The 27,678-nt window shown below is 48.8% G+C and overlaps 1 protein-coding gene across 50 annotated transcripts in view; it reads left to right on the top strand.

Annotated features, from left to right (window-relative positions):
• The first annotated feature begins 4,300 nt into the window (after positions 1-4,300).
• LOC118377423 (phosphatidylinositol 5-phosphate 4-kinase type-2 alpha-like) overlaps positions 4,301-27,678 on the top strand; it is a 54,607-nt gene continuing 31,229 nt past the window's right edge. For 47 of the 50 annotated variants that reach the window (XR_008099161.1, XR_008099146.1, XR_008099157.1 and 44 more), the window contains exon 1: positions 4,302-4,922. Coding sequence is in view for 1 of the 50 variants with exons in the window: in XM_052501409.1 (XP_052357369.1) it covers positions 4,788-4,922 (135 nt within the window). In the remaining 49 variants the exon portion in view is untranslated. Of the gene's footprint in view, positions 4,923-27,678 lie in introns of all 50 variants that reach the window. The other 3 variants (XR_008099163.1, XM_052501409.1, XR_008099162.1) reach the window with 3 other exon arrangements.

The following is a 27,678-nucleotide window of genomic DNA, read 5'->3' as shown; positions in this document are numbered from 1 at the left end:
AGAGAGAACAGACAGAACAGACAGAAGAGAGAGAACAGACACAACAGAGAGAACAGACAGAAGAGAGAGAACAGACAGAACAGAGAGAACAGAGAGAACAGACAGAACAGACAGAAGAGAGAGAACAGACAGAACAGACAGAAGAGAGAGAACAGACAGAACAGACAGAAGAGAGAGAACAAAGAGAACAGACAGAAGAGAGAGAACAGAGAGAACAGACAGAAGAGAGAGAACAGATAGAACAGAAAGAGCAGACAGAATGGACAGAACAGACAGAACAGGCAGAACAGACAGAGAAGACAGAACAGACAGAACAGAAAGAACAGGCAGAACAGGCAGAGCAGAGAGAACAGACAGAACAGACAGAGCAGACAGAACAGACAGAACGGACAGAACAGACAGAACAGACAGAACAGACAGAGCAGACAGAACAGACAGAACAGACAGAACAGACAGAACAGGCAGAACAGGCAGAACAGAAAGAATGGACAGAACAGACAGAACAGACAGAGCAGACAGAGCAGACAGAACAGACAGAACAGACAGAACAGACAGAACAGGCAGAACAGAAAGGACGGACAGAACAGACAGAGCGGACAGAACGGACAGAACGGACAGAACAGACAGAAAAGAGAGAACGGACAGAACAGACAGAGCAAACAGAACAGACAGAACAGACAGAACAGGCAGAGCAGACAGAACAGACAGAAAAGAGAGAACGGACAGAGCGGACAGAACAGACAGAACAGACAGAACAGACAGAACAGAGAGAACAGACAGAACAGACAGAACAGACAGAACAGGCAGAGCAGACAGAACAGACAGAAAAGAGAGAACGGACAGAACGGACAGAGCGGACAGAACAGACAGAACAGAGAGAACAGACAGAACAGAGAGAACAGACAGAACAGACAGAACAGACAGAACAGAGAGAACAGACAGAACAGAACAGACAGAACAGACAGAACAGAGAGACAGACAGAGAGAACAGACAGAACAGACAGGACAGAACAGAAAGAACAGAAAGAACAGACAGAACAGAGAGAACAGACAGAACAGAAAGAACAGACAGAACAGAGAGAACAGACAGAACAGAGAGAACAGACAGAACAGACAGAACAGACAGAACAGAGAGAACAGGACTTCCTCCACCACAACCACAGCTGAAAAAAGCACACTCTGCACTGCTCTGCACCAAAACACCCAAATGCCCTCTAAAAGCATTACAGCACCTCTGGCCATGCGGGACACTGTCAGTGGCCTGCCTGCCCTGGGTGATACAGATTCATCTCAATAAAGCATCCAAGGTTAGGGGATGGGGGTGTGCGGATATTGTATGGATTTAACTAATGCATTATTAGGGGTTGCAAAAGGACATGTATACAGTACATAGACACACACACAGCTGATAATATTCCTTTAAAATAAAAAGTCACCAGCATGTATGAGGTTATGTCACATTATGTATCAATACAGTATTTGAGAGAAGGGAATTACAGCAGAGAGAGAGCGAGAGTGAGTGAGACAGAGAGAGACCCCTTGGGGGAGGTTGGATTGCAGTGTATATATTAGAGGGCAAACCAGAACAGAATGGTAGTGTTCCAGGCCGCCTACAGTACGCATATTATCGCATCATTATGTCATATTTCTGGGGTTCTAGTAATAGTAAACACTACTTCTGTATTTATAGAGATATAATACAGATCTGATAGCTCTAATATCTATATAAATGCTGAACTGGATTTAACAATTTGGTCATCTGCGCAACGTGTCTTCCAAATTAGGCCACCTGGAACGCTACCATTATCCAATCTGTCTGCGCGAGGGATCGTCGTTCTGGCCGTCACCTGTTAACGTCACGACAGCAACATTAGCATCCAGGCAGCAACGTTAAGACTTCCGTTTTTATATTTAGCCTTCAAAATAAAACTCTGCAATAATACGCTATGAGGATGATATGAAGTCAATCATTTTGCAGCTTTGCATAGCGCATAATGTTACAATTATGTTACAAAATTATAACTACATCGGGGGAAACTAAAGATGATTACTAATTTATATAAGATAAATAATATTATATATTAAGGTGGAACACAATATTAAGGTGGAGCACATTGAGAAATTGTTGGAGCTAAAGTAAATTAATGTTAAGAACATATTGATCCCGCACTAAAGTCTATATATGGTGTTATTTCTTGGGGGATTGTGGTCTAAATACCCAGCAGCACGTTTTACTCCACCCATTCCATTGGTACCAATGCAATCCACTGTAGGCCTATAAATTACATATGGCCTTTTAGAGAAAAAGAGATGCTATGTGCTGATGTAAAAGTGAGGTTGGGATTACTCAGTAGGGTCTGTATAATCTATATATGGTGTTATTTCATGAGGGACTGAGGTTTAAATACCCAGCAACACTTTCTACTCCACACAATCCATTGGTCCCAAATGCAATACACTGTAGGCCTATAAATTACATAGGGTGAATTCAGAGAAAGTGGGACATCATACAAACTGGGACTGCTTAATCCTGATGCTTTTATTTAATGGTCTGACAAGTGTAAATCAAAACTAGTGTTACTCAACCGTTGCAGAGAAATCACATGATCTAAACCACGTCACTTCATCTATGTGACGTCATAAAACAGGACAAAGCAAGCTTCAATTAGGAAGCTCATAGTAAGATCAGTGACGTAGCTTTTTATGTTTTGATGTTAAGGTTATAAAAGTGTCAGAAATAATGCATTGTGCTAAATTGTGATTTAAATGTGCATACTATGTACTGGCACATCAAAATAAAATGTAAAAAGTGTATATATTATCTTTCAATTTTGTAATTCAGTCATTGTTTTAGTTGTCCCGCTTTACCGACCATAGTTATCAAGTGTAACAGTTGAATAGGCTTTTCCAATGGAGGAAAGAGATCAGTGTACTTAGGTTAGGCAGCGCTCTGGTTCTTGTAGTACTGTTATCCTGTTATGTACATGTGTTCCAGAGTACAACGGCACCGAACTATAGTAGGCCTACAATTTACGTATAGTCCTAAATGAATCATCAATAATGACGAGTGAGAAATTTACAGACGCACAAATATCATACCACCCCAAAATGCTAACCTCCCCTGCTATTGTAATGGTGAGAGGTTAGCATGTCTTGGGGATATGATATAAAATGCTAACCTCCCCTGCTATTGTAATGGTGAGAGGTTAGCATGTCTTGGGGATAATTATATAAAATGCTAACCTCCCCTGTTATTGTAATGGTGAGAGGTTAGCATTATCTTGGGGGTATGATATTTGTGCTTCTGTAACTTTTTCACTCATCATTATTCACGATTAATTCAGGACTATCCGTAATCATGGTAGCATCCACATTACAGTAGAAGTGTTAATAAGAAACATATTATATTTTTTATTTACAATAAAAGTGAATCCAAAATTACACAATACATTATTTACCATTGATTTCTATTGGTCACAAAATACGAAACATAACCAAAACAAACTGCAAATTGCATCCAACATGTTTGTAGAGTTACACGATTGTTGTCATCATTGCGTGCTATGAATTTGGAACCAAACACTAAACGGTTGACTACTTTAATACACATAAGTGAATTTGTACCAATACTTTGGGTCCGCTAAAATGGGTGGACTATGTACAAAAAGTGCTGTAATTTCTAAACGGTTCACCCAATATGGACACACATTCCCTCAAATTAAAGCTGACAGTCTGCACTTTAACGTCATAGTCATAGTGTATAATTTCAAATCCAAAATGTTGGATTACAGAGCCAAAACAACAACAACAATGTCACTGTCCCAATAATTACGGAGGACACTAGATTCTACAGACCCTAGTGAGTAATGCTGCGTTCAAAATAGCTCTGAACTCTGAAAATGATTTGGTCAAATCATGACGCCAGTGAACTTCAGGTCAGAAAATTCGGAGCTATAGAAAGAGACCCGATTTCCAAAATTGGAATTCAGAGTTGGATGACCGTTCAAATCGATTTTCCCAGTCGGAGCTCGTTCTTTTTCGAGTTCCCAGTTGTTTTGAACGCAGAATAATCCCAGACCCACTTTTCATCGGCACCTAGAAAAGTTTTCTCTCTATAAACGAATATGTATTTAATATACCGTGTATTGCATTGTGGGCATTTATATATCATTAATAAATACAGGTTAACTACACCTTTCTACTATTAGAAAGGTGTAGTTAATTGCCGAAATTCCGCGACCCGGAAATAATGTTTTAGTGTTGCTGACGAGACGCTGATGTGCCACACACCCACTGACTGAGGAAGGCGTAGATTAAACACTATCACCTCCCTCCTTTGAGCTGTCAGTTGACAGCGCAACACCGAGCCGGAAGCATCGTAGGAAATAACACAGATTTGATAAACCGTAGATTTTAGGTTTCTCCTCTTTGTCACTGCAATAACGGTTGGGACACTAGCATATTTTGGGGCTGACCAACGTAAGAAACAGAAAATCTAAAAGGACTGACTAGCTTTCTAGTTTAGCAAGCTATCGTTAGCTTTGGCCAGTGCAGCCGCTGCTCTGCAACAGCTAGCGAAGGACGGAGTGTGTAGTAGGCAGGCGAGCTCCGTTGGAATCTAAAACCTAAGGCAAATTGGAGTATTTAGCTAATACAGAAAAGAGTACAGTTGTTTTTGATTGATCGCTAGCTAAATGCAGAGTGTAGGTGATCATTGAGAGGCTACTCTCCCAGCTCCATAACGAACTGTCACTGACTGGGTGATATCCAGCCAATTGCCACTAAAGATGGCTACAGCGAGCAGCATTGCCGCATCTATTGCGAGCAAGACGAAGAAAAAACACTTCGTGGCTCAAAAAGTGAAGCTCTTCCGAGCCAGCGACCCTCTGCTCAGCGTCCTCATGTGGGGAGTCAACCATTCGGTGAGTCTGTCCATTGGGGTTGGTTAGTGGTGGTCAAATCGATGTTTTCATGCCCCTTTACTACTAAACATAACGTTAAACTAGCTAGAAATAGTGTCAACTATGTGTCAAAGTGTGATTTGACTTGACAGACTCGAGACTGTCAGGCGCAAATCAGGGATGACGGCTAGCAGTAGTTATCGTCCTGGCAATGCAAATTTGCACCTTATCGCAACACGCTTGCTTTTAAATTCCACTTGGCAACAATTCACTTCGAACTAGTTAATTAATTAGCCTTTCAGAGGGTGTTGGATAGATTGTCTGTAGTGTCTCGATTCTCCATTACTTGCCACACTGACTTTGGTCAATGTGAATTGCTGATAGAACAGTTGTAATAATAATAGTCAACTCTGCACTCTTGATGTGACATACTACAAGTAGCTTAGTGGGTCGGTGGTATAAACTCTCCGAGCTCTCAGGGTCCAGTAACTTGAGAGAACAGATATTCCCATGTCAGAGAGCTTATCATCGATCCCTTCCTCAATGTCTCTTTCAGTCACTGTGACTGCACAGAAGGCACAGTTAGAGCCATATAGCCTAACATAGGCTCACTGTCCCAATGTTTCATGACATAACATACTCATTTGCATTGGAACTAGAATGTTGCGATTGTTTGGGATATTGAAGTTCCAAACCTCAGTTTGCTGAATTCTTTAGCCTACATCTGAGTGTCTCTTCAAAATATGAATGATCACCATATTCACCATTCAATTCTCTCTGCAATGCTGCACTGGCCTTTTTTAAAGGAAGAGATGTTTAGTGTACGTGTTATATCTGGCATGCTAAATTGGAAACTACAGACAAACTGAGGGGTTTTAAATAGTGAGCAGAGGTTATTTATTAGCTGGGCCTGAAAGGATTACCCCAGCCCAGCCAGCAGAGGAAACCAGAGTTTGCTTTAAACAGAAAGTTTTTCCAAGAATAAACCGTGGCTTTGTGTCTAAGAGTGAAGTGTTGGCCAGACAGTGGTGGTCTCTCCCCCCACCCCCCACAAAAGCTTGTGGAAGGCTCGCCGAAACATTTGACTCAAGTTAAACCATTTAAAGGCAATGTTACTGTACGCGTTGTACGTGTTACATGCCAGATATAACACGTACACTAAACATCTCTTCCTTTAAAAAAGGCCAGTGCAGCATTGCAGACAGAATTGAATGGTGAATATGGTGATCATTCATATTTTGAAGAGACACTCAGATGTAGGCTAAAGAATTCAGCAAACTGAGGTTTGGAACTTCAATATCCCAATTGAGGTCAGGGCTTTGTGATGACCACTCCAATACCTTGAGGCACAGTTGTATTTTTGTTTTATCAGACCAGAGGACATTTCTCCAAAAAGTACTATCTTGTCCCCATGTGCAGTTGCAAACCGTAGTCTGGCTTTTTTATGGCAGTTTTGGAACAGTGGCTTCTTTCTTGCTGAGCAGCCTTTCAGGTTATATCGATATCGGACTTGTTTTACTGTGGATATAGATACTTTTGTAAAGGTTTCCTCCAGCATCTTCAAAAGGTCCTTTGCTGTTGTTCTGGGATTGATTTGCACTTTTTGAACCAAAGTGTGTTCATCTCTAGGAGACAGAACGGGTCTCCTTCCTGAGCGGTATGATGGCTACGTGGTCCCATGGTGTTTATACTTGGATACTATTGTTTGTACAGATGAACGTGGTACCTTCAGACGTTTGGAAATTGCTCTCAAGGATGAACCAGACTTGTGGAGGTCTACATTTGTTTTCTGAGGTCTTGGCTGATTTCTTTTGATTTTCCCATGATGTCAAGCAATGAGGCACTGAGTTTGATGGTAGGCCTTGAAATACATCCAATTCACTCAAATTATGTCAATTAGCTGATCAGAAGCTTCTAAAGCCATGACATAATTTTCTGTAATTTTCCAAGCTGTTTAAAGGCACAGTCAACTTAGTGTATGTAAACTTCTGACCCACTGGAATTGTGATACAGTGAATTAGAAGTGAAATAATCTGTCTGTAAACAATTGTTGGAAAAATTACTTGTCATGCATAAAGGAGATGTCCTAACCGACTTGCCAAAACTATAGTTTGTAAACAAGACATTGTGGAGTTGTTGAAAAACGAGTTTGAATGACTCCAACCTAAGTGTATGTAAACCTCCGACTTGTATCTCAACCAGCGTGTCCCTACCACAACACTTTAGCCCTACATGAAATTCTATCCCAGTGGTAGTTTCCTTCGCCAGGCTTGTCATGACCACACCTTTGACTGGAATACTTATGTTAGCTCCAGAGAGGGCTGGCTCAGTGGGCTCCTCTTTAGTCTCAGACAGTATCTGGGTTTGATTCCCAGCCAGCTAGCCCTAGCCAACATGTCCAAACCTTTTGTGTTGTTGCATTGCCTAACACTCCACAGAGTGATGGATAGAATAGTTTTGTGCCAGAAGCTGCTTGTTTTCCAGGTACCCACCTCCTGATCACCAGTCTCTTTCTTGTGGACTTTGCAACACTGCACTAACTGATCAGTTTAGAGCTTATTTCTTTCCGTACTGCTTAACCACTAGTTATTTTATTTGGGACTATAAAATGTTTTCAGTGTGAACTTAAACAACTAAAACCCACATGTAAAGTATGTTGTTTACATAATCTTTAAGAACTAACAACCACCAAAATACAAACTAGACAGGCAGAATCTAAAATGTAAAGAATGTCATGGCATGGAGCCCCCATTTAATTTAGTTATAATTTGAGTCCATCAGATAGCATAAGAGAACAATCTCTCAGCCCCATGACAAAATGTGTAGATTGTCAGTAAATTTGCTTTAAAACAGCCAAATCCTGCCTCTGTGGCCAAGAGGAGGGTCTGTAAAACGTTCATTCGGAGACCACTCCATTGGCCACGCTCACTACCCCTACCCCTCCAACGCTAACTTTGCCACCTCTGCTATAAAAAAAATAAAAATCCTAGGGGAAACACTGTATTGAGGGTAATAGTTGAGGTTCTTGTACAATTCTGGTTGGAAAAAGCCTGCTGATTGTGTGAGAGCTGCTGTCTTTCCTCAAGTTTGAGTAGGGGTCAGATGGAATGTCTGCTAGCGACAACACTGGAATGGAGAGAGGGGGAGGCCTGACAATGTGTACACACACACACACACACACTCTGAGGCTGGCAAAGAAACAGAACCCTCCTTATCTCCTGAGAGACCCATCAATAAAACCCAGCGCTTTCTGGAAACTCGCCAGCACTCTGCATTCCTGTTGTTGGAACATCAGGACCGACGTAGACAACTCAACTGGTCTAGGTGGCCATGGTAGAGAGAACAGGGGAGTCACTAGGTGGCCATGGTAGAGAGAACAGGGGAGTCACTAGATGGCCATGGTAGAGAGAACAGGGGAGTCACTAGATGGCCATGGTAGAGAGAACAGGGGAGTCACTAGATGGCCATGGTAGAGAGAACAGGGGAGTCACTAGATGGCCATGGTAGAGAGAACAGGGGAGTCACTAGATGGCCATGGTAGAGAGAACAGGGGAGTCACTAGATGGCCATGGTAGAGAGAACAGGGGAGTCACTAGATGGCCATGGTAGAGAGAACAGGGGAGTCACTATATTACTTAATTTGATGCAGCACCTCTACCGTAGGTCATTCAAATCACAAATTGCGTTTTAAAGCCTCGGCTGTGTGATTGGTGGTAGTGAGTGACAGCAGATAGACATTTCTGTCTATGATGGTTCCCTCTCCACACGGGGGGGGATTAACAAACTCCGTCTGACACCCAAAGCCTCAGACATTCCTACTCTGTCTTAACACCCTGAGGATATAGGACTTAGTTTAGAGAGAGACACCCTGACTGTTGACATGCAGCCCAGCCGTTTTGCCGTCCAGCAACATCCCAGGCAGGAACCTGTGGCACTCCATCCATGGACAGGAGGTTGAGACATACTGTTTTCTAGAATGTCTGTACATCTCTGGTGAATCATCATCATACATACAGTGAGGGGAAAAACGTATTTGATCCCCTGCTGATTTTGTATGTTTGCCCACTGACAAAGAAATGATCAGTCTGTAATTTTAATGGTAGGTTTATTTGAACAGTGAGAGACAGAATAACAACATGACTTAGTACTTGGTGGCAAAATCCTTGTTGGCAATCAGAGGTCAGACGTTTCTTGTAGTTGGCCACCAGGTTTGCATACATCTCAGGAGGGATTTTGTCCCACTCCTCTTTGCAGATCTTCTTCAAGTCATTTGAGGTTGAGGCTGACGTTTGGCAACTCGAACCTTCAGCTCCCTCCACAAATTCTCTATGGGATTAAGGTCTGGAGACTGGCTAGGCCACGCCAGGACCTTAATGTGCTTCTTCTTGAGCCACTCCTTTGTTACCTTGGCCGTGTGTTTTGGGTCATTGTCATGCTGTAATACCCATCCACTACTAGAGGTCGACCGATTAATCGGAATGGCCGATTTAATTGGGGCCGATTTCAAGTTTTCATAACAATTGGAAACCGGTATTTTTGGGCGGCGATTTCCTATTTTTTTTATACCTTTTATTTAACTAGGCAAGTCAGTTAACAACACATTCTTATTTTCAATGAAGACTTAGGAACGGTGGGTTAACTGTCTTGTTCAGGGGCAGAAAGAGAGATTTTTACCTTGTCAGCTCAGGGGTCCAATCTTGCAACCGCACAGTTAACTAGTCGAACGCTCTAACCATTGCACTCCATGAGTAGCCTGCCTGTTACGCGAATGTAGTAGAAGCCAAGGTAAATTGCTAGCTAGCATTAAACTTATCTTATAAAAAAAACAATCAATCATAATCACTAGTTATAACTACTGATCCAGTTTAGCAGGCAATATTAACCAGGTGAAATTGTAATTTCTCTTGCGTTCATTGCACGCAGAGTCGGGGTATATGCAACAGTTTGGGTTGCCTGGCTCATTGTGAACTAATTTGCCAGAATTGTATGTAATTATGACATAACATTAAAGGTTGTGCAATGTAACAGCAATATTTAGACTGATGGATGCCACCCGTTAGATAAAATACTGAACAGTTAAGTATTTCACTTAAATAATAAACGTTTTGTTTTCGAAATGATAGTTTCCGGATTCGATCATATTAATGACCAAAGGCTCGTATTTCTGTGTGTTATTATGTTATAATTAAGTATTCCAAAGTAATACCACAACAACAACAAAGATGGCGTATGAGACAGTCACAGAATGGCACCTGGTCCAGACAGATGAACTCATTATTTGCTCTGTTTAATCGTTGGGCGTCTTTTGAGTTCAATGTCACTACATTATAAAAATGTTATGTACATTGTTTTGACACAGCCATGTATGCATTCATTTGACTTTGGTCAAAAAAACAATATAACTACAAAACAACAATGATAATAATTTATTTGAAAGGTACATCTCCTGACGAACTGGATAAATTAAGATCGAGGTCCATTCACAATACAGGTGAATGCATAGCAGGGCTTGACAAAGGTCTGTTGGGGATTTTGGCAATGAGGCCTTTTTATCTACTTCCAGAGTCAGATGAACTGATGCTACCATTGTTATGTCTCTGTGTCCAGTATCAAGGAAGTTAGAGGTAGTTTCGCGAGCCAATGCTAACAAGCGTTGACTGGATTTCTAGCCAATGGTATCTAATCCTAGTGACTTTACCCTGCCTTCGTGTACGTACCTCATGATCTGGTACTCCTTGTAAATAGCCCGACGCTTGTGTATTTTATTTTATTCCTCGTGCTGCTATTTCTTTATTATTTTTCAACTCTGTATCGTTGAGAAGGCCTCGTACGCAAGTCTACAACAGTCATTCATCTTCTGCACATCTATCACGCCAGTCTCCATCACGCCCGTCTCCATCACGCCAGTCTCCATCACGCCAGTCTCCATCACGCCAGTCTCCATCACGCCAGTCTCCATCACGCCAGTCTCCATCACGCCCGTCTCCATCGCGCCAGTCTCCATCACGCCCGTCTCCATCGCGCCAGTCTCCATCGCGCCCGTCTCCATCACGCCCGTCTCCATCACGCCAGTCTCCATCACGCCAGTCTCCATCACGCCAGTCTCCATCACGCCCGTCTCCATCGCGCCAGTCTCCATCGCGCCCGTCTCCATCGCGCCAGTCTCCATCACGCCCGTCTCCATCACGCCAGTCTCCATCACGCCCGTCTCCATCGCGCCAGTCTCCATCACGCCAGTCTCCATCACGCCCGTCTCCATCGCGCCCGTCTCCATCGCGCCAGTCTCCATCGCGCCAGTCTCCATCGCGCCAGTCTCCATCGCGCCAGTCTCCATCGCGCCAGTCTCCATCGCGCCAGTCTCCATCGCGCCCGTCTCCATCGCGCCCGTCTCCATCGCGCCAGTCTCCATCACTTCAGTGTTTAATTGCTAAATTGTAATTATTTCACCACTGTGGCCTATTTATTGCCTTACCTCCCTAATCTTACCTCATTTACACACACTGTATATAGATTTTTTTCTAATGTGTTATGGACTGTATGTTTTTATTTATTCCATGTGTAACTCTGTTTGTGTCGCACTGCTTTGCTTTCTTGGCCAGGTCGTAGTTGTAAATGAGAACTTGTTCTCAACTTGCCTACCTGGTTAAATAAAGGTGAAATAAAATAAAAATATTCAGCGCATTGGACAGTTAAAAACCATGCTCTCTCCCCCTCACTCTCTCTCCTGCTGCCCATTCCTCTGTCCCTCTACCCCTTGCTCTCTCCCCCTCGCTCTCTCCCTCCTGCTGCCTATTCCTCTGCCCCTCTACCCCTCGCTCTCTCTCCTGCTGCCTATTCCTCTGTCCCTCTGCCCCTCGCTCTCTCTCCTGCTGCCTATTCCTCCGACCCTCAACTCTCCTGCTGCCTATTCCTCTGTCCCTCTACCCCTCGTCTCTCTCCTGCTGCCTATTCCTCTGCCCCTCTACCCCTCGCTCTCTCTCCTGCTGCCTATTCCTCTGTCCCTCTCCCCTCGCTCTCTCTCCTGCTGCCTATTCCTCCGTCCCTCTACCCTCGCTCTCTCTCCTGCTGCCTATTCCTCTGTCCTCTACCCCTCGCTCTCTCTCCTGCTGCCTATCCCTCCGTCCCTCTACCCCTCGCTCTCTCTAAACTGCCTATTCCTCCGTCCCTCTACCCTCGCTTCTCTCTCCTGCTGCCTATTCCTCTGTCCCTCTACCCTCGCTCTCTCTCCTGCTGCCTATTCCTCCGACCCTCGCTCCTCTCCTGCTGCCTATTCCTCTGTCCCTCTACCCTCGCTCTCTCTCCTGCTGCCTATTCCTCTGTCCCTCTACCCCTCGCTCTCTCTCCTGCTGCCTATTCCTCCGTCCTCACCCCTCGCCACTCTCCTGCTGCCTATTCCTCTGCCCCTCTACCCCTCATCTCCTGCTGCCTATTCCTCTGCCCTCTACCCTCACTCTCTCTCCTGCTGCCTATTCCTCTGTCCCTCACCCCTCACTCTCTCTCCTGCTGCCTATTCCTCTGTCCCTCTACCCCTCGCTCTCTCTCCTGCTGCCTATTCCTCTGCCCCTCTACCCCTCGCTCTCTCTCCTGCTGCCTATTCCTCTGCCCCTCTATCCCCTCACTCTCTCTCCTGCTGCCTATTCCTCTGCCCCTCTACCCTCACTCTCTCTCCTGCTGCCTATTCCTCTGCCCCTCTACCCCTCACTCTCTCTCCTGCTGCCTATTCCTCTGCCCCTCTACCCCTCACTCTCTCCTGCTGCCTATTCCTCTGTCCCTCTACCCCCTCTCTCTCCTGCTGCCTATTCCTCTGTCCCTCTACCCCTCGCTCTCTCTCCTGCTGCCTATTCCTCTGCCCCTCTACCCTCGCTCTCTCTCCTGCTGCCTATTCCTCTGTCCCTCTGCCCCTCGCTCTCTCTCCTGCTGCCTATTCCTCCGTCCCTCTACCCCCTCGCTCTCTCTCCTGCTGCCTATTCCTCTGTCCCTCTACCCCTCGCTCTCTCTCCTGCTGCCTATTCCTCTGCCCCTCTACCCCTCGCTCTCTCTCCTGCTGCCTATTCCTCTGTCCCTCTCCCCATCTCTCCTGCTGCCTATTCCTCCGTCCCTCTACCCCTCATCTCTCTCCTGCTGCCTATTCCTCTGTCCCTCTACCCCTCGCTCTCTCCTGCTGCCTATTCCTCCGTCCCTCTACCCCTCGCTCTCTCTCCTGCTGCCTATTCCTCTGTCCCTCTACCCCTCGCTCTCTCCTGCTGCCTATTCCTCTGTCCCTCTACCCCTCGCTCTCTCTCCTGCTGCCTATTCCTCTGCCCCTCTACCCCCTCGCCTCTCTCCTGCTGCCTATTCCTCTGCCCCTCTACCCCTATCTCCCTCCTGCTGCCTATTAAACCCCTCTACCCCTCACTCTCTCTCCTGCTGCCTATTCCTCTGCCCCCTCTACCCCCTCGCTCTCTCTCCTGCTGCCTATTCCTCTGCCCCTCTACCCCTCACTCTCTCTCCTGCTGCCTATTCCTCTGTCCCTCTACCCCTCACTCTCTCTCCTGCTGCCTATTCCTCTGTCCCTCTACCCTCGCTCTCTCTCCTGCTGCCTATTCCTCTGCCCCTCTACCCCTCGCTCTCTCTCCTGCTGCCTATTCCTCTGCCCCTCTACCCGCAAAGTCTCTCCTGCTGCCTATTCCTCTACCCCTCACTCTCTCTCCTGCTGCCTATTCCTCTGTCCCTCACCCCTCGCTCTCTGCTGCTGCCTATTCCTCTGCCCCTCTACCCCTCACTCTCTCTCCTGCTGCCTATTCCTCCGTCCCTCTACCCCTCGCTCTCTCTCCTGCTGCCTATTCCTCTGCCCCTCTACCCCTCGCTCTCTCTCCTGCTGCCTATTCCTCTGTCCCTCTACCCCTCGTTCTCTCTCCTGCTGCCTATTCCTCCGTCCCTCTACCCCTCGTTCTCTCTCCTGCTGCCTATTCCTCCGTCCCTCTACCCTCGCTCTCTCTCCTGCTGCCTATTCCTCCGTCCTCTCCCCTCGCTCTCTCTCCTGCTGCCTATTCCTCCGTCCCTCTACCCTCACTCTCTCCCCTGCTGCCTATTCCTCCGTCCCTCTACCCCTCGCTCTCTCCCCCTCGCTCTCTCCCTCCTGCTGCCTATTCCTCTGCCCCTCTACCCCTCACTCTCCCCCCTGCTGCCTATTCCTCTGTCCCTCTCCCCTCTCCTCTCCTGCTGCCTATTCCTCCATCCCTCTACCCCTCGCTCTCTCTCCTGCTGCCTATTCCTCTGCCCCTCTACCCCTCGCTCTCTCCCCTGCTGCCTATTCCTCTGTCCTCTCCCCTCACTCTCTCCCCTGCTGCCTATTCCTCCGTCCCTCTTCCCCTCGCTCTCCTCCTGCTGCCTATTCCTCCATCCCTCTACCCCTCGCTCTCTCTCCTGCTGCCTATCCCTCCGTCCCTCTACCCTCGCTCTCTCTCCTGCTGCCTATTCCTCCGTCCCTCTACCCCTCGCTCTCTCTCCTGCTGCCTATTCCTCTGTCCCTCTACCCCTCGCTCTCTCTCCTGCTGCCTATTCCTCCGTCCCTCTACCCCTCGCTCTCTCTCCTGCTGCCTATTCCTCTGTCCCTCTACCCCTCGCTCTCTCTCCTGCTGCCTATTCCTCTGTCCCTCTAGCTCTCTCTCCTGCTGCCTATTCCTCCGTCCCTCACCCCTCGCTCTCTCTCCTGCTGCCTATTCCTCTGTCTACCCCCACTCTCTCTCCTGCTGCCTATTCCTCTGCCCCTCTACCCCTCACTCTCTCTCTCCTGCTGCCTATTCCTCTGTCCCTCTACCCCTCACTCTCTCTCCTGCTGCCTATTCCTCTGTCCCTCTACCCCTCACTCTCTCTCCTGCTGCCTATTCCTCTGTCCCTCTACCCCTCGCTCTCTCTCCTGCTGCCTATTCCTCTGCCCCTCTACCCCTCGCTCTCTCCTGCTGCCTATTCCTCTGCCCCTCTACCCCTCGCTCTCTCTCCTGCTGCCTATTCCTCTGCCCTCTACCCCTCGCTCTCTCTCCTGCTGCCTATTCCTCTGCCCCTCTACCCCTCGCTCTCTCTCCTGCTGCCTATTCTTCTGTACCCCTCGCTCTCTCTCCTGCTGCCTATTCCTCTGCCCCTCTACCCCTCTCTCTCTCTCCTGCTGCCTATTCCTCTGCCCTCTACCCCTCACTCTCTCTCCTGCTGCCTATTCCTCTGTCCCTCTACCCCTCGCTCTCTCTCCTGCTGCCTATTCCTCTGCCCCTCTACCCCTCGCTCTCTCTCCTGCTGCCTATTCCTCTGCCCCTCTACCCCTCGCTCTCTCTCCTGCTGCCTATTCCTCTGCCCCTCTACCCCTCACTCTCTCTCCTGCTGCCTATTCCTCTGTCCCTCTACCCCTCGCTCTCTCTGCTGCTGCCTATTCCTCTGCCCCTCTACCCCTCGCTCTCTCTCCTGCTGCCTATTCCTCCGTCCCTCTACCCCTCGCTCTCTCTCCTGCTGCCTATTCCTCTGCCCCTCTACCCCTCGCTCTCTCTCCTGCTGCCTATTCCTCTGTCCCTCTACCCCTCGTTCTCTCTCCTGCTGCCTATTCCTCCGTCCCTCTACCCCTCGTTCTCTCTCCTGCTGCCTATTCCTCCGTCCCTCTACCCCTCGCTCTCTCTCCTGCTGCCTATTCCTCCGTCCCTCTACCCCTCGCTCTCTCTCCTGCTGCCTATTCCTCCGTCCCTCTACCCCTCACTCTCTCCCCTGCTGCCTATTCCTCCGTCCCTCTACCCCTCGCTCTCTCCCCCTCGCTTTCTCCCTCCTGCTGCCTATTCCTCTGCCCCTCTACCCCTCACTCTCTCTCCTGCTGCCTATTCCTCTGCCCCTCTACCCCTCACTCTCTCTCCTGCTGCCTATTCCTCTGTCCCTCTACCCCTCACTCTCTCTCCTGCTGCCTATTTCTCTGTCCCTCTACCCCTCGCTCTCTCTCCTGCTGCCTATTCCTCTGCCCCTCTACCCCTCGCTCTCTCTCCTGCTGCCTATTCCTCTGCCCCTCTACCCCTCGCTCTCTCTCCTGCTGCCTATTCCTCTGCCCCTCTACCCCTCGCTCTCTCTCCTGCTGCCTATTCCTCTGCCCCTCTACCCCTCGCTCTCTCTCCTGCTGCCTATTCCTCTGCCCCTCTACCCCTCACTCTCTCTCCTGCTGCCTATTCCTCTGCCCCTCTACCCCTCACTCTCTCTCCTGCTGCCTATTCCTCTGTCCCTCTACCCCTCACTCTCTCTCCTGCTGCCTATTCCTCTGTCCCTCTACCCCTCGCTCTCTCTCCTGCTGCCTATTCCTCTGCCCCTCTACCCCTCGCTCTCTCTCCTGCTGCCTATTCCTCTGTCCCTCTACCCCTCGCTCTCTCTCCTGCTGCCTATTCCTCTGCCCCTCTACCCCTCGCTCTCTCTCCTGCTGCCTATTCCTCTGTCCCTCTACCCCTCGCTCTCTCTCCTGCTGCCTATTCCTCTGCCCCTCTACCCCTCGCTCTCTCTCCTGCTGCCTATTCCTCTGTCCTCTACCCCTCGTTCTCTCTCCTGCTGCCTATTCCTCCGTCCCTCTACCCCTCGTTCTCTCTCCTGCTGCCTATTCCTCCGTCCCTCTACCCCTCGCTCTCTCTCCTGCTGCCTATTCCTCCGTCCCTCTACCCCTCGCTCTCTCTCCTGCTGCCTATTCCTCCGTCCCTCTACCCCTCACTCTCTCCCCTGCTGCCTATTCCTCCGTCCCTCTACCCCTCGCTCTCTCCCCCTCGCTCTCTCCCTCCTGCTGCCTATTCCTCTGCCCCTCTACCCCTCACTCTCTCCCCTGCTGCCTATTCCTCTGTCCCTCTCCCCCTCGCTCTCTCTCCTGCTGCCTATTCCTCCATCCCTCTACCCCTCGCTCTCTCTCCTGCTGCCTATTCCTCTGCCCCTCTACCCCTCGCTCTCTCCCCTGCTGCCTATTCCTCTGTCCCTCTCCCCCTCACTCTCTCCCCTGCTGCCTATTCCTCCGTCCCTCTTCCCCTCGCTCTCTCTCCTGCTGCCTATTCCTCCATCCCTCTACCCCTCGCTCTCTCTCCTGCTGCCTATTCCTCTGTCCCTCTCCCCCTCGCTCTCTCTCCTGCTGCCTATTCCTCCGTCCCTCTACCCCTCGCTCTCTCTCCTGCTGCCTATTCCTCCATCCCTCTACCCCTCGCTCTCTCTCCTGCTGCCTATTCCTCCGTCCCTCTACCCCTCGCTCTCTCTCCTGCTGCCTATTCCTCCGTCCCTCTACCCCTCGCTCTCTCTCCTGCTGCCTATTCCTCCGTCCCTCTACCCCTCGCTCTCTCTCCTGCTGCCTATTCCTCCGTCCCTCTACCCCTCGCTCTCTCTCCTGCTGCCTATTCCTCCGTCCCTCTACCCCTCGCTCTCTCTCCTGCTGCCTATTCCTCCGTCCCTCTACCCCTCGCTCTCTCTCCTGCTGCCTATTCCTCTGCCCCTCTACCCCTCGCTCTCTCTCCTGCTGCCTATTCCTCCGTCCCTCTACCCCTCGCTCTCTCTCCTGCTGCCTATTCCTCTGTCCCTCTACCCCTCGCTCTCTCTCCTGCTGCCTATTCCTCCGTCCCTCTACCCCTCGCTCTCTCTCCTGCTGCCTATTCCTCTGCCCCTCTACCCCTCGCTCTCTCTCCTGCTGCCTATTCCTCTGCCCCTCTACCCCTCGCTCTCTCTCCTGCTGCCTATTCCTCCGTCCCTCTACCCCTCGCTCTCTCTCCTGCTGCCTATTCCTCCGTCCCTCTACCTCTCGCTCTCTCTCCTGCTGCCTATTCCTCCGTCCCTCTACCCCTCGCTCTCTCTCCTGCTGCCTATTCCTCTGCCCCTCTACCCCTCGCTCTCTCTCCTGCTGCCTATTCCTCCGTCCCTCTACCCCTCGCTCTCTCTCCTGCTGCCTATTCCTCCGTCCCTCTACCTCTCGCTCTCTCTCCTGCTGCCTATTCCTCCGTCCCTCTACCCCTCGCTCTCTCTCCTGCTGCCTATTCCTCCGTCCCTCTACCCCTCGCTCTCTCTCCTGCTGCCTATTCCTCCGTCCCTCTACCTCTCGCTCTCTCTCCTGCTGCCTATTCCTCCGTCCCTCTACCTCTCGCTCTCTCTCCTGCTGCCTATTCCTCTGTCCCTCTACCCCTCGCTCTCTCTCCTGCTGCCTATTCCTCCGTCCCTCTACCCCTCGCTCTCTCTCCTGCTGCCTATTCCTCCGTCCCTCTACCTCTCGCTCTCTCTCCTGCTGCCTATTCCTCCGTCCCTCTACCCCTCGCTCTCTCCCCCTCGCTCTCTCCCTCCTGCTGCCTATTCCTCTGTCCCTCTACCCCTCGCTCTCTCTCCTGCTGCCTATTCCTCCGTCCCTCTACCCCTCGCTCTCTCTCCTGCTGCCTATTCCTCTGTCCCTCTACCCCTCGCTCTCTCTCCTGCTGCCTATTCCTCTGTCCCTCTACCCCTCGCTCTCTCTCCTGCTGCCTATTCCTCCGTCCCTCTACCCCTCGCTCTCTCTCCTGCTGCCTATTCCTCCGTCCCTCTACCCCTCGCTCTCTCTCCTGCTGCCTATTCCTCTGTCCTCTACCCCTCGCTCTCTCCTGCTGCCTATTCCTCTGTCCCTCTACCCCTCGCTCTCTCTCCTGCTGCCTATTCCTCTGTCCCTCTACCCCTCGCTCTCTCTCCTGCTGCCTATTCCTCCGTCCCTCTACCCCTCGCTCTCTCTCCTGCTGCCTATTCCTCCGTCCCTCTACCCCTCGCTCTCTCTCCTGCTGCCTATTCCTCCGTCCCTCTACCCCTCGCTCTCTCTCCTGCTGCCTATTCCTCCGTCCCTCTACCCCTCGCTCTCTCTCCTGCTGCCTATTCCTCCGTCCCTCTACCCCTCGCTCTCTCTCCCCCTGTCTTTCTGAGCCAGTGAATGTCTGGGTCTGTGTGTGACGTAAGAGGCTGTTCCTATTAATAGCCACAGGATTGACCTCCAACTATTATGTGGTGAATATGAATGAAGAACAGAATAGATGGGATCTCACAAAGGACCTGGATTCCCCAGGGACCAGCCGAGCACATTCAGAGTGTGTGGTGTACGTGCGTGTCTTACCACATGGTCTGTCACACTTCTTATGTCGGGTTGGAGAGGGGCAACTTGATGAAGCAGGAGAGGTCGTCTTTTGTGCACAGTTGGGGTTAGGACCTCTGTTGCGCCCTCTACTCGTGTGTGTGTGTGAGAGAGACAGGTGTCCACTGTAGCATGGTGTAGAGCAGAGAGAAATAATGTTATGCCAGAGGAGACAAGGACATTGATTCAAAATATAGCTTTAGTCACCAGCAGTAGATATCCTAGTGCCCTCGTTGCCCTGCATGGCTATCAATGTGTGTACAGTAGTGTACAGTAGGCCCCACCAGAAGTGAATGGTGTGTGTAAAATCACATGCAAAAGGTGTAGACCTTACTGTGAAATTCTTTCTTACAAGCCCTTAAGCAACACTGCAGAATTATTTTAAAAGTAAGAAAATATTTGCTAAAAATCTATATACACAGTACCAGTACCATCTATACAGTACCATCTATACAGTACCAGTACCATATACACAGTACCAGTCAAAAGTTTGGACACCTACTCATTCAAGGGTTTTTCTTATTTTTACTATTTTCTACATTGTAGAATAATAGTGAAGACATCAAAACTATGAAATAACACATATGGAATTATGTAGTAACCAAAAAAGTGTTAAAAAAATCAAAATACATTTTAGATTCTTCAAAGTAGACACTTTCCCTTGACAACTTTGCACACTCTTGGCATTTTCTCAACCAGCTTGCCTGGAATGCATTTCCAAAAGTCTTGAAGGAGTTCCCACATATGCTGAGCACTTGACTGCTTTTCCTTCACTCTGGTCCAACTCATCCCAAAACAAGGTGGTGCTGGTAGTAGTAGTACCAGGTGGTGGTAGTAGTAGTACCAGGTGGTGGTAGTAGTAGTACCAGGTGGTGGTAGTAGTAGTACCAGGTGGTGGTAGTAGTAGTACCAGGTGGTGGTAGTAGTGGTAGTATCAGTAGTAGTACCAGGTGGTAGTAGCAGTAGCAGTACCAGGTGGTAGTAGCAGTAGCAGTACCAGGTAGCAGTGCCAGTGCCAGGTGGTAGTAGTAGTGCCAGTACCAGGTGGTGGTTGTGGTGGAAGTAGTAGTACCAAGTGGTGGTGGTGGTGGTGGTAGTAGTACCTGGTGGTAGTAGTAGTAGTAGTAGTACCTGGTGGTGGTGGTAGTAGTACCTGGTGGTGGTAGTAGTAGTAGTAGTACCTGGTGGTGGTGGTAGTAGTAGTAGTACCTGGTGGTGGTGGTGGTAGTAGTAGTAGTACCTGGTGGTGGTGGTAGTAGTACCAGGTGGTGGTGGTGGTGGTAGTAGTAGTAGTAGTAGTAGTAGTAGTAGTACCAGGTGGTGGTGGTAGTAGTACCAGGTGGTGGTGGTAGTAGTACCAGGTGGTGGTGGTGGTGGTAGTAGTATAGTACCAGGTGGTGGTGGTGGTAGTAGTATAGTACCAGGTGGTGGTGGTGGTAGTAGTATATTACCAGGTGGTGGTGGTGGTAGTAGTAGTAGTACCAGGTGGTGGTAGTAGTAGTAGTAGTACCAGGTGGTGGTAGTAGTAGTAGTAGTACCTGGTGGTGGTAGTAGTAGTACCAGGTGGTGGTGGTAGTAGTAGTACCAGGTGGTGGTGGTAGTAGTACCAGGTGGTGGTTGTGGTGGTAGTAGTACCAGGTGGTGGTAGTAGTAGTAGTAGTACCAGGTGGTGGTAGTAGTAGTAGTAGTACCAGGTGGTGGTAGTGGTAGTAGTACCAGGTGGTGGTAGTAGTAGTACCTGGTGGTGGTAGTAGTACCAGGTGGTGGTGGTAGTAGTACCAGGTGGTGGTAGTAGTACCAGGTGGTGGTAGTAGTAGTACCAGGTGGTGGTGGTGGTAGCAGTAGTACCAGGTGGTGGTGGTAGTAGTAGTAGTAGTACCAGGTGGTAGTAGTAGTAGTAGTAGTAGTAGTAGTAGTAGTACCAGGTGGTGGTGGTAGTAGTAGTACCAGGTGGTGGTGGTAGTAGTAGTATAGTACCAGGTGGTGGTGGTGGTGGTAGTAGTAGTACCAGGTGGTGGTAGTAGTAGTACCAGGTGGTGGTAGTAGTAGTACCAGGTGGTGGTAGTAGTAGTAGTAGTACCAGGTGGTGGTGGTAGTAGTAGTAGTAGTAGTAGTAGTAGTAGTAGTAGCAGGTGGTGGTTGTGGTGGTAGTAGTAGCAGGTGGTGGTAGTAGTAGTACCAGGTGGTGGTAGTGGTAGTAGTACCAGGTGGTGGTAGTGGTAGTAGTACCAGGTGGTGGTAGTGGTAGTAGTACCAGGTGGTGGTAGTAGTAGTACCAGGTGGTGGTAGTAGTAGTACCAGGTGGTGGTAGTAGTAGTACCAGGTGGTGGTAGTAGTAGTACCAGGTGGTGGTAGTAGTAGTACCAGGTGGTGGTAGTAGTAGTACCAGGTGGTGGTAGTAGTAGTACCAGGTGGTGGTAGTAGTAGTACCAGGTGGTGGTAGTAGTAGTACCAGGTGGTGGTAGTAGTAGTACCAGGTGGTGGTAGTAGTAGTACCAGGTGGTGGTAGTAGTAGTACCAGGTGGTGGTAGTAGTACCAGGTGGTGGTAGTAGTAGTACCAGGTGGTGGTAGTAGTAGTACCAGGTGGTGGTAGTAGTAGTACCAGGTGGTGGTAGTAGTAGTAGTAGTAGTACCAGGTGGTGGTAGTAGTAGTAGTACCAGGTGGTGGTAGTAGTAGTAGTACCAGGTGGTGGTAGTAGTAGTAGTAGTACCTGGTGGTGGTAGTAGTAGTAGTAGTACCTGGTGGTGGTAGTAGTAGTAGTAGTACCTGGTGGTGGTAGTAGTAGTAGTACCTGGTAGTAGTAGTAGTAGTACCTGGTAGTAGTAGTAGTAGTACCTGGTGGTGGTGGTAGTAGTACCTGGTGGTGGTGGTAGTAGTACCTGGTGGTGGTAGTACCTGGTGGTGGTAGTAGTAGTAGTAGTACCTGGTGGTAGTAGTAGTACCAGGTGGTGGTGGTAGTAGTAAGTACCAGGTGGTGGTGGTGGTAGTAGTAGTAGTACCAGGTAGTAGTAGTAGTAGTAGTAGTAGTACCAGGTAGTAGTAGTAGTAGTAGTACCAGGTGGTAGTAGTGGTAGTAGTAGTAGTAGTAGTAGTAGTAGTACCAGGTGGTGGTGGTAGTAGTACCTGGTGGTGGTGGTGGTGGTGGTAGTAGTTGTAGTACCTGCTGGTGGTGGTGGTAGTAGTAGTAGTACCTAGTGGTGCTTGTAGTACCAGGTGGTGGTAGTATTGCTGGTACCAGGTGGTGGTAGTAGTACCAGGTGGTGGTGGTAATAGTAGTACGTGGTGGTGGTAGTAGTACCTGGTGGTGGAAGTAGTACCTGGTGGTGGTAGTAGTGGTAGTAGTAGTGGTGGTAGTAGTAGTAGTACCAGGTAGTGGTGGTGGTAGTAGTACTAGGTGGTGGTGGTGGTGGTAGTAGTAGTGGTGGTGGTGGTGGTGGTGGTGGTAGTAGTAGTACCAGGTGGTGGTGGTGGTGGTGGTAGTAGTAGTACCAGGTGGTGGTGGTAGTACCTGGTGGTGGTAGTAGTAGTGGTGGTGGTGGTGGTGGTGGTGGTAGTAGTAGTACCAGGTGGTGGTGGTAGTACCTGGTGGTGGTAGTAGTAGTAGTACCTGGTGGTGGTGGTGGTAGTACCTGGTGGTGGTATTAGTAGTACCTGGTGGTGGTGGTGGTGGTAGTAGTAGTACCTGGTGGTGGTAGTAGTAGTACCTGGTGGTGGTGGTGGTGGTAGTACCTGGTGGTGGTGGTGGTGGTAGTACCTGGTGGTGGTGGTGGTGGTAGTACCTGGTGGTGGTGGTGGTAGTACCTGGTGGTGGTGGTGGTGGTAGTACGTGGTGGTGGTGGTGGTAGTACCTGGTGGTGGTGGCGGTGGTAGTAGTAGTACCTGGTGGTGGTGGTGGTAGTAGTACCTGGTGGTGGTGGTAGTACATGGTGGTTGTGGTGGTAGTACATGGTGGTGGTGGTACCTGGTGGTAGTAGTACCAGGTGGTGGTGGTAGTAGTACCAGGTGGTGGTGGTTGGTGGTGGTACCAGGTGGTGGTACCAGGTGGTGGTACCAGGTGGTGGTGGTGGTGGTGGTGGTGGTAGTAGTACCAGGTGGTGGTGGTAGTAGTACCTGGTGGTGGTGGTGGTGGTAGTAGTAGTAGTACCTGGTGGTGGTGGTAGTAGTACCTGGTGGTGGTGGTGGTGGTGGTAGTACCTGGTGGTGGTGGTGGTGGTGGTGGTGGTAGTAGTACCTGGTGGTGGTGGTGGTGGTAGTAGTACCTGGTGGTGGTGGTGGTAGTAATACCTGGTGGTGGTGGTAGTAGTACCAGGTGGTAGTAGTAGTTGGGGAGCCAGATAATTGGGTTTGGGAGCCAGATAATTGAACTCTACACTAATAATGGGGTGATCCGTGTTTCTCTTAACATGGTAATCACTGAAATTAGACTGAATTATTCACCACCATAGGCTGGGCTGTCGTCTTGTGAGAGGAATGTTACTGTTACTATCGGGGTGCAGAAGATGTAAGGTACTCAGACAGATTTCAAAGTGTTTACACTTTGATTCATCACATGTAGTTGTTCCAAGACAGGTTAGTTCGCCGTTTTTTATAACCACTAACTGTGCATTCTGCGTCCTTTCATGGGATTGCCCTGATTTGTACGTAGTTCCACCAATGAAATGTGCTGGATCTGGGTGTGCTTACTAGCCTGAACCATTGAGGTGTCATCCGGTTTAGAGCAGAATATCTATGTCACTGCTGCTAGGATAGATTGCATAACTGGTCAACTTTCTGAATCTGTCCCTTTTTTTAGTCGCACATCAGATGAGTCACTAAGCACCAGCTGCTCTCGTAGGACTGTGACTGTATGGAAATGTCTATCCTACAGGTAACTGCCAAAATGAAAGGTACACTGACACAGTGTCTTAATTGGGCGTTTAGGAAGTTATAGAAATGCATTTATTAATGTCTACAATCATTTTTGTCAAGTATATTCTATTACAGACACCTTAATACATGTTTTAATCTTCAAAGATTTTACTGAGTTACAGTTCATATTGTTATTTTATTTAACTGTTATTTAAAAAGTTAGGATCGTGGATCAGAAAACCAGACAGTATCTGGTGTGACCATTTTACTCTTGCAGAGTGACACATCTTCACATAGAGTTGATCAGGCTGTTGATTGTGGAATGTTGTCCCACTCCTCTTCAATGGCTGTGTGAAGTGGGAACTGGAACACGCTGTCGTACGCATCGATCCAGAGCATCCCAAACATGCTCAATGGGTGACATGTCTGGTGAGTATGCAGGTCATGGAAGAACTGGGACATTTTCAGCTTCCAGGAGTTGTGTACAGATCCTTGTGACATGGGGACGTGCATTATCATGCTGAAACATGAGGTGATGGCACCACAATGGGCCTCAGGATCTCGTCACGGTATGTCTGTACATTCAAATTGCCATCTATAAAATGCAATTGAGTTTGTGGTCTGAAGCTTGTGCCTCCCATACCATAACCCCACCGACACCATAGAGCACTCTGTTCACAACGTTGATATCAGCAAACCACTCGCCCACTCAACGCCATACACGTGGTCTGATGTTGTGAGGCCGGTTGCGCGTACTACCAAATTCTCTAAAATGACATTGGAGGTGGCTTATGGTTGAGAGAAGAACATGCAACAGCTCTGGTGGACATTCCTGCAGTCAGCATGCCAGTTGGACACTCCCTCTAAACTTGAGACATCTGTGGCATTGTGTGACAAAACTGCACATTTTAGAGTGACCTTTTATTGTTCCCGGCATGCAGTTTAATCAGCTTCTTGATATGCCACACCTGTCAGGTGGATGGATTATCTTGACAAAAGAGAAATGCTCACTAACAAGGATGTACACAAAGTTGTGCATGACATTTTGAGAGAAATAAGTTTATTGTGCGTATGAAAACTTGTTTTATTTCCGTTCATGAAATATGGGACCAACACTCTAAATGTTGATTTTTATGTTTTGGTTCATTGTATATTATGTGAGCTAAACATAATGTTACTGTCCCCACGACAACAGCAAATATACTTAAATGCATGTAATTTTGTCCTTCATTGAAATAGTGTAGAATTACATTCATTCCTATGGAGGACTGCTCCTACTAAGGAGTACCAATATGGCTGACTGATGGATTCAGACCCTCTCAATGGCCAATACATAGCATAAGAAAACCTGGGGTTTAAATTACATCGTTGCTTTACACATCACTGTGTGTTGGTCGGTCGGTCGGAGAGCTGCGTGTCGGTCGGTCGGAGAGCTGCGTGTCGGTCGGTCGGAGAGCTGAGTGTCGGTCGGTCGGAGATCTGAGTGTCGGTCGGTCGGAGATCTGAGTGTCGGTGTCGGAGAGCTGAGTGTCGGTCGGTCGGAGAGCTGAGTGTCGGTCGGTCGGAGAGCTGAGTGTCGGTCGGTCGGAGAGCTGCGTGTCGGTCGGTCGGAGAGCTGCGTGTCGGTCGGTCGGAGAGCTGCGTGTCGGTCGGTCGGAGAGTGTCGGTCGGTCGGAGAGCTGCGTCGGTCGGTCGGAGAGCTGCGTGTCGGTCGGTCGGAGAGCTGCGTGTCGGTCGGTCGGAGTGCTGCGTGTCGGTCGGTCGGTCGGTCGGAGAGCTGCGCGTCGGTCGGTCGGAGAGCTGCGCGTCAGTCGGTCGGGGTAGCGGTGTGTCGGGCGTTCAGATAGCTGTGTGTCGTTCAGAGAGCTGTGGGTCTGTCTGTCAGAGGGTGTTATGAGTGAGAGCGAGAGAGAGCGAAGCCTCCGTGTGCTGACTGAGTTCCTCTCCCACTTCCTGTCCACCGGGGCACGGAGCTTGCTCACTCCGCTCTGTGTCGGAAACACCAGACTCTGTCACCAAGGCGACGACGAACAGGAAGTGGCACTGTGAAAGTTGGCCGGGCTGAGCGAGTGAAAGAGAGAGAGATAAGAGACTGACGTTTGGAGCCATCAGAGGAGGAGGAGATTAAATGCAACATGAACATGAGGCCTGCAGTCGTCACCACTTTGCTTCACTCAGTTGATTTGAACAAGCCAAGGAATACAGTGACTACGATGCGTCCCAAACAGCCCTCTATTCCCTTTTATATTTCACTTCTTTTGACTTTGCTAGGGCTCATAGGGCACTGTAAAGGGGATAGGGTGCCATTAGGGACACAGCCATAGATTGGCCCTGCCGGGCTACTCATCCTGGAGGTCTGGAGAATGCTGTTCTCTGTGGTTCTCTTCATTCTGAGCTAAATCCTGTCTGACTGAACAGATGAATGCGTCATGATGATATAATTCTACAGAGAGATTAGTAATCCTGCTTCCTTAAGGGGAGAGATTTGTAGTCTGTCACAGTCAGCCCCCAGAATACATCGCTGCAACTTCCTGCCACTGTGCTGTCCTCCTGAAGGTTGGCCCAGTGCCATGTGTGTGTGTGTGCAGGGCATTGTCTTCTCTCCTGCCTCTGTTCTGTGTGTGAAACAGAGCTTTGTGATGTGGTGACGTCTCCTGAAGTACTCAGGATGCATCAGTCTCTGCGTGACGTTGTTGCCTGGCACCCCACATCACTGAATGTTCTCTCTCACTCACTCACTCACTCACTCACTCACTCACTCACTCACTCACTCACTCACTCACTCACTCACTCACTCACTCACTCACTCACTCAGAGAGAATGCTGTTGGAGGGCCAGTAGGAGGCACTCTTTCATCTGGTCTAAAAAATATATCCCTATGCCCCAGGACACTGCCCTGTGTAGGGGGACGTTAAACAGGTGTCCTGAATCTCTGTGGTCACTAAAGATCCCATGGCCCTTTTTGTATGTGTAGGGGTGTTAACCCTGGTCTCCTGGCTAAATTCTGATACCATCATGGACACCTAATCATCCCCAGCTTACAATTAGCTCATTCATCCCCCTCTCCGCTGTAACTATTCCACAGGTCGTTGCCATAAAGGAGAATGTGTTCTCAGTCAACTTACCTGGTTAAATAAATAAAATCCATGCTTTGGTTTAGTTTCCCTGTCCACTGTTTCAAATGCTAACCTTTTAGCATGTATGGCACAAATCCAATGCAAGTCAATGGTAGCAATGTTAGCATATCAAAATCCTCTATAAATAGATTCATTGAGTTACACTTTTTTTTAATGCTAATATTATGTTTCTAACAACAGAAACAATTTCAGAACAATCTGAGATGGTGGTGTCAATCCTCTTTGCCACTGTTGCCAAAGCAATGTATATGAAGTATGATATAAATTAACTATGTTTGAGCAATAATGGTACTGTATATTCTCAGTCAGAAGACTGGACATACCTACTCATTCAAGCTTTTTTCTTTAGTTTGACTATTTTCTACATTGTAGAATAATAGTGAAGACATCAACACTATGAAATAATACGTATGGAGTCATATCAAAACATATTTGAGATTCTTCAAAGTAGCCACCCTTTGCCTTGATGACAGCTTTGCACACTCTTCACATTCTCTCAACCAGCTTCATGAGGTAATCACCTGGAATGCATTTCAGTTAACAGGTGTGCCTTGTTAAAAGTTGTGGAATTTCTTAACTTGTTTGAGCCAATCAGTTGTGTTGTGACAAGGTAGGGGTGGTTTACAGAAGACAGCCTTCATTTGTAAAATACGAAGTCCATATTATGGCAAGAATCACTCAAATAAGTG

This window comes from Oncorhynchus keta, chromosome 4 (genome assembly GCF_023373465.1).
Source record: "Oncorhynchus keta strain PuntledgeMale-10-30-2019 chromosome 4, Oket_V2, whole genome shotgun sequence".
Taxonomy (NCBI): domain Eukaryota; kingdom Metazoa; phylum Chordata; class Actinopteri; order Salmoniformes; family Salmonidae; genus Oncorhynchus; species Oncorhynchus keta.
The sequence above is the reverse complement of the archived record's forward strand: the minus strand, read 5'-3'. Positions and strand labels throughout refer to the sequence as shown.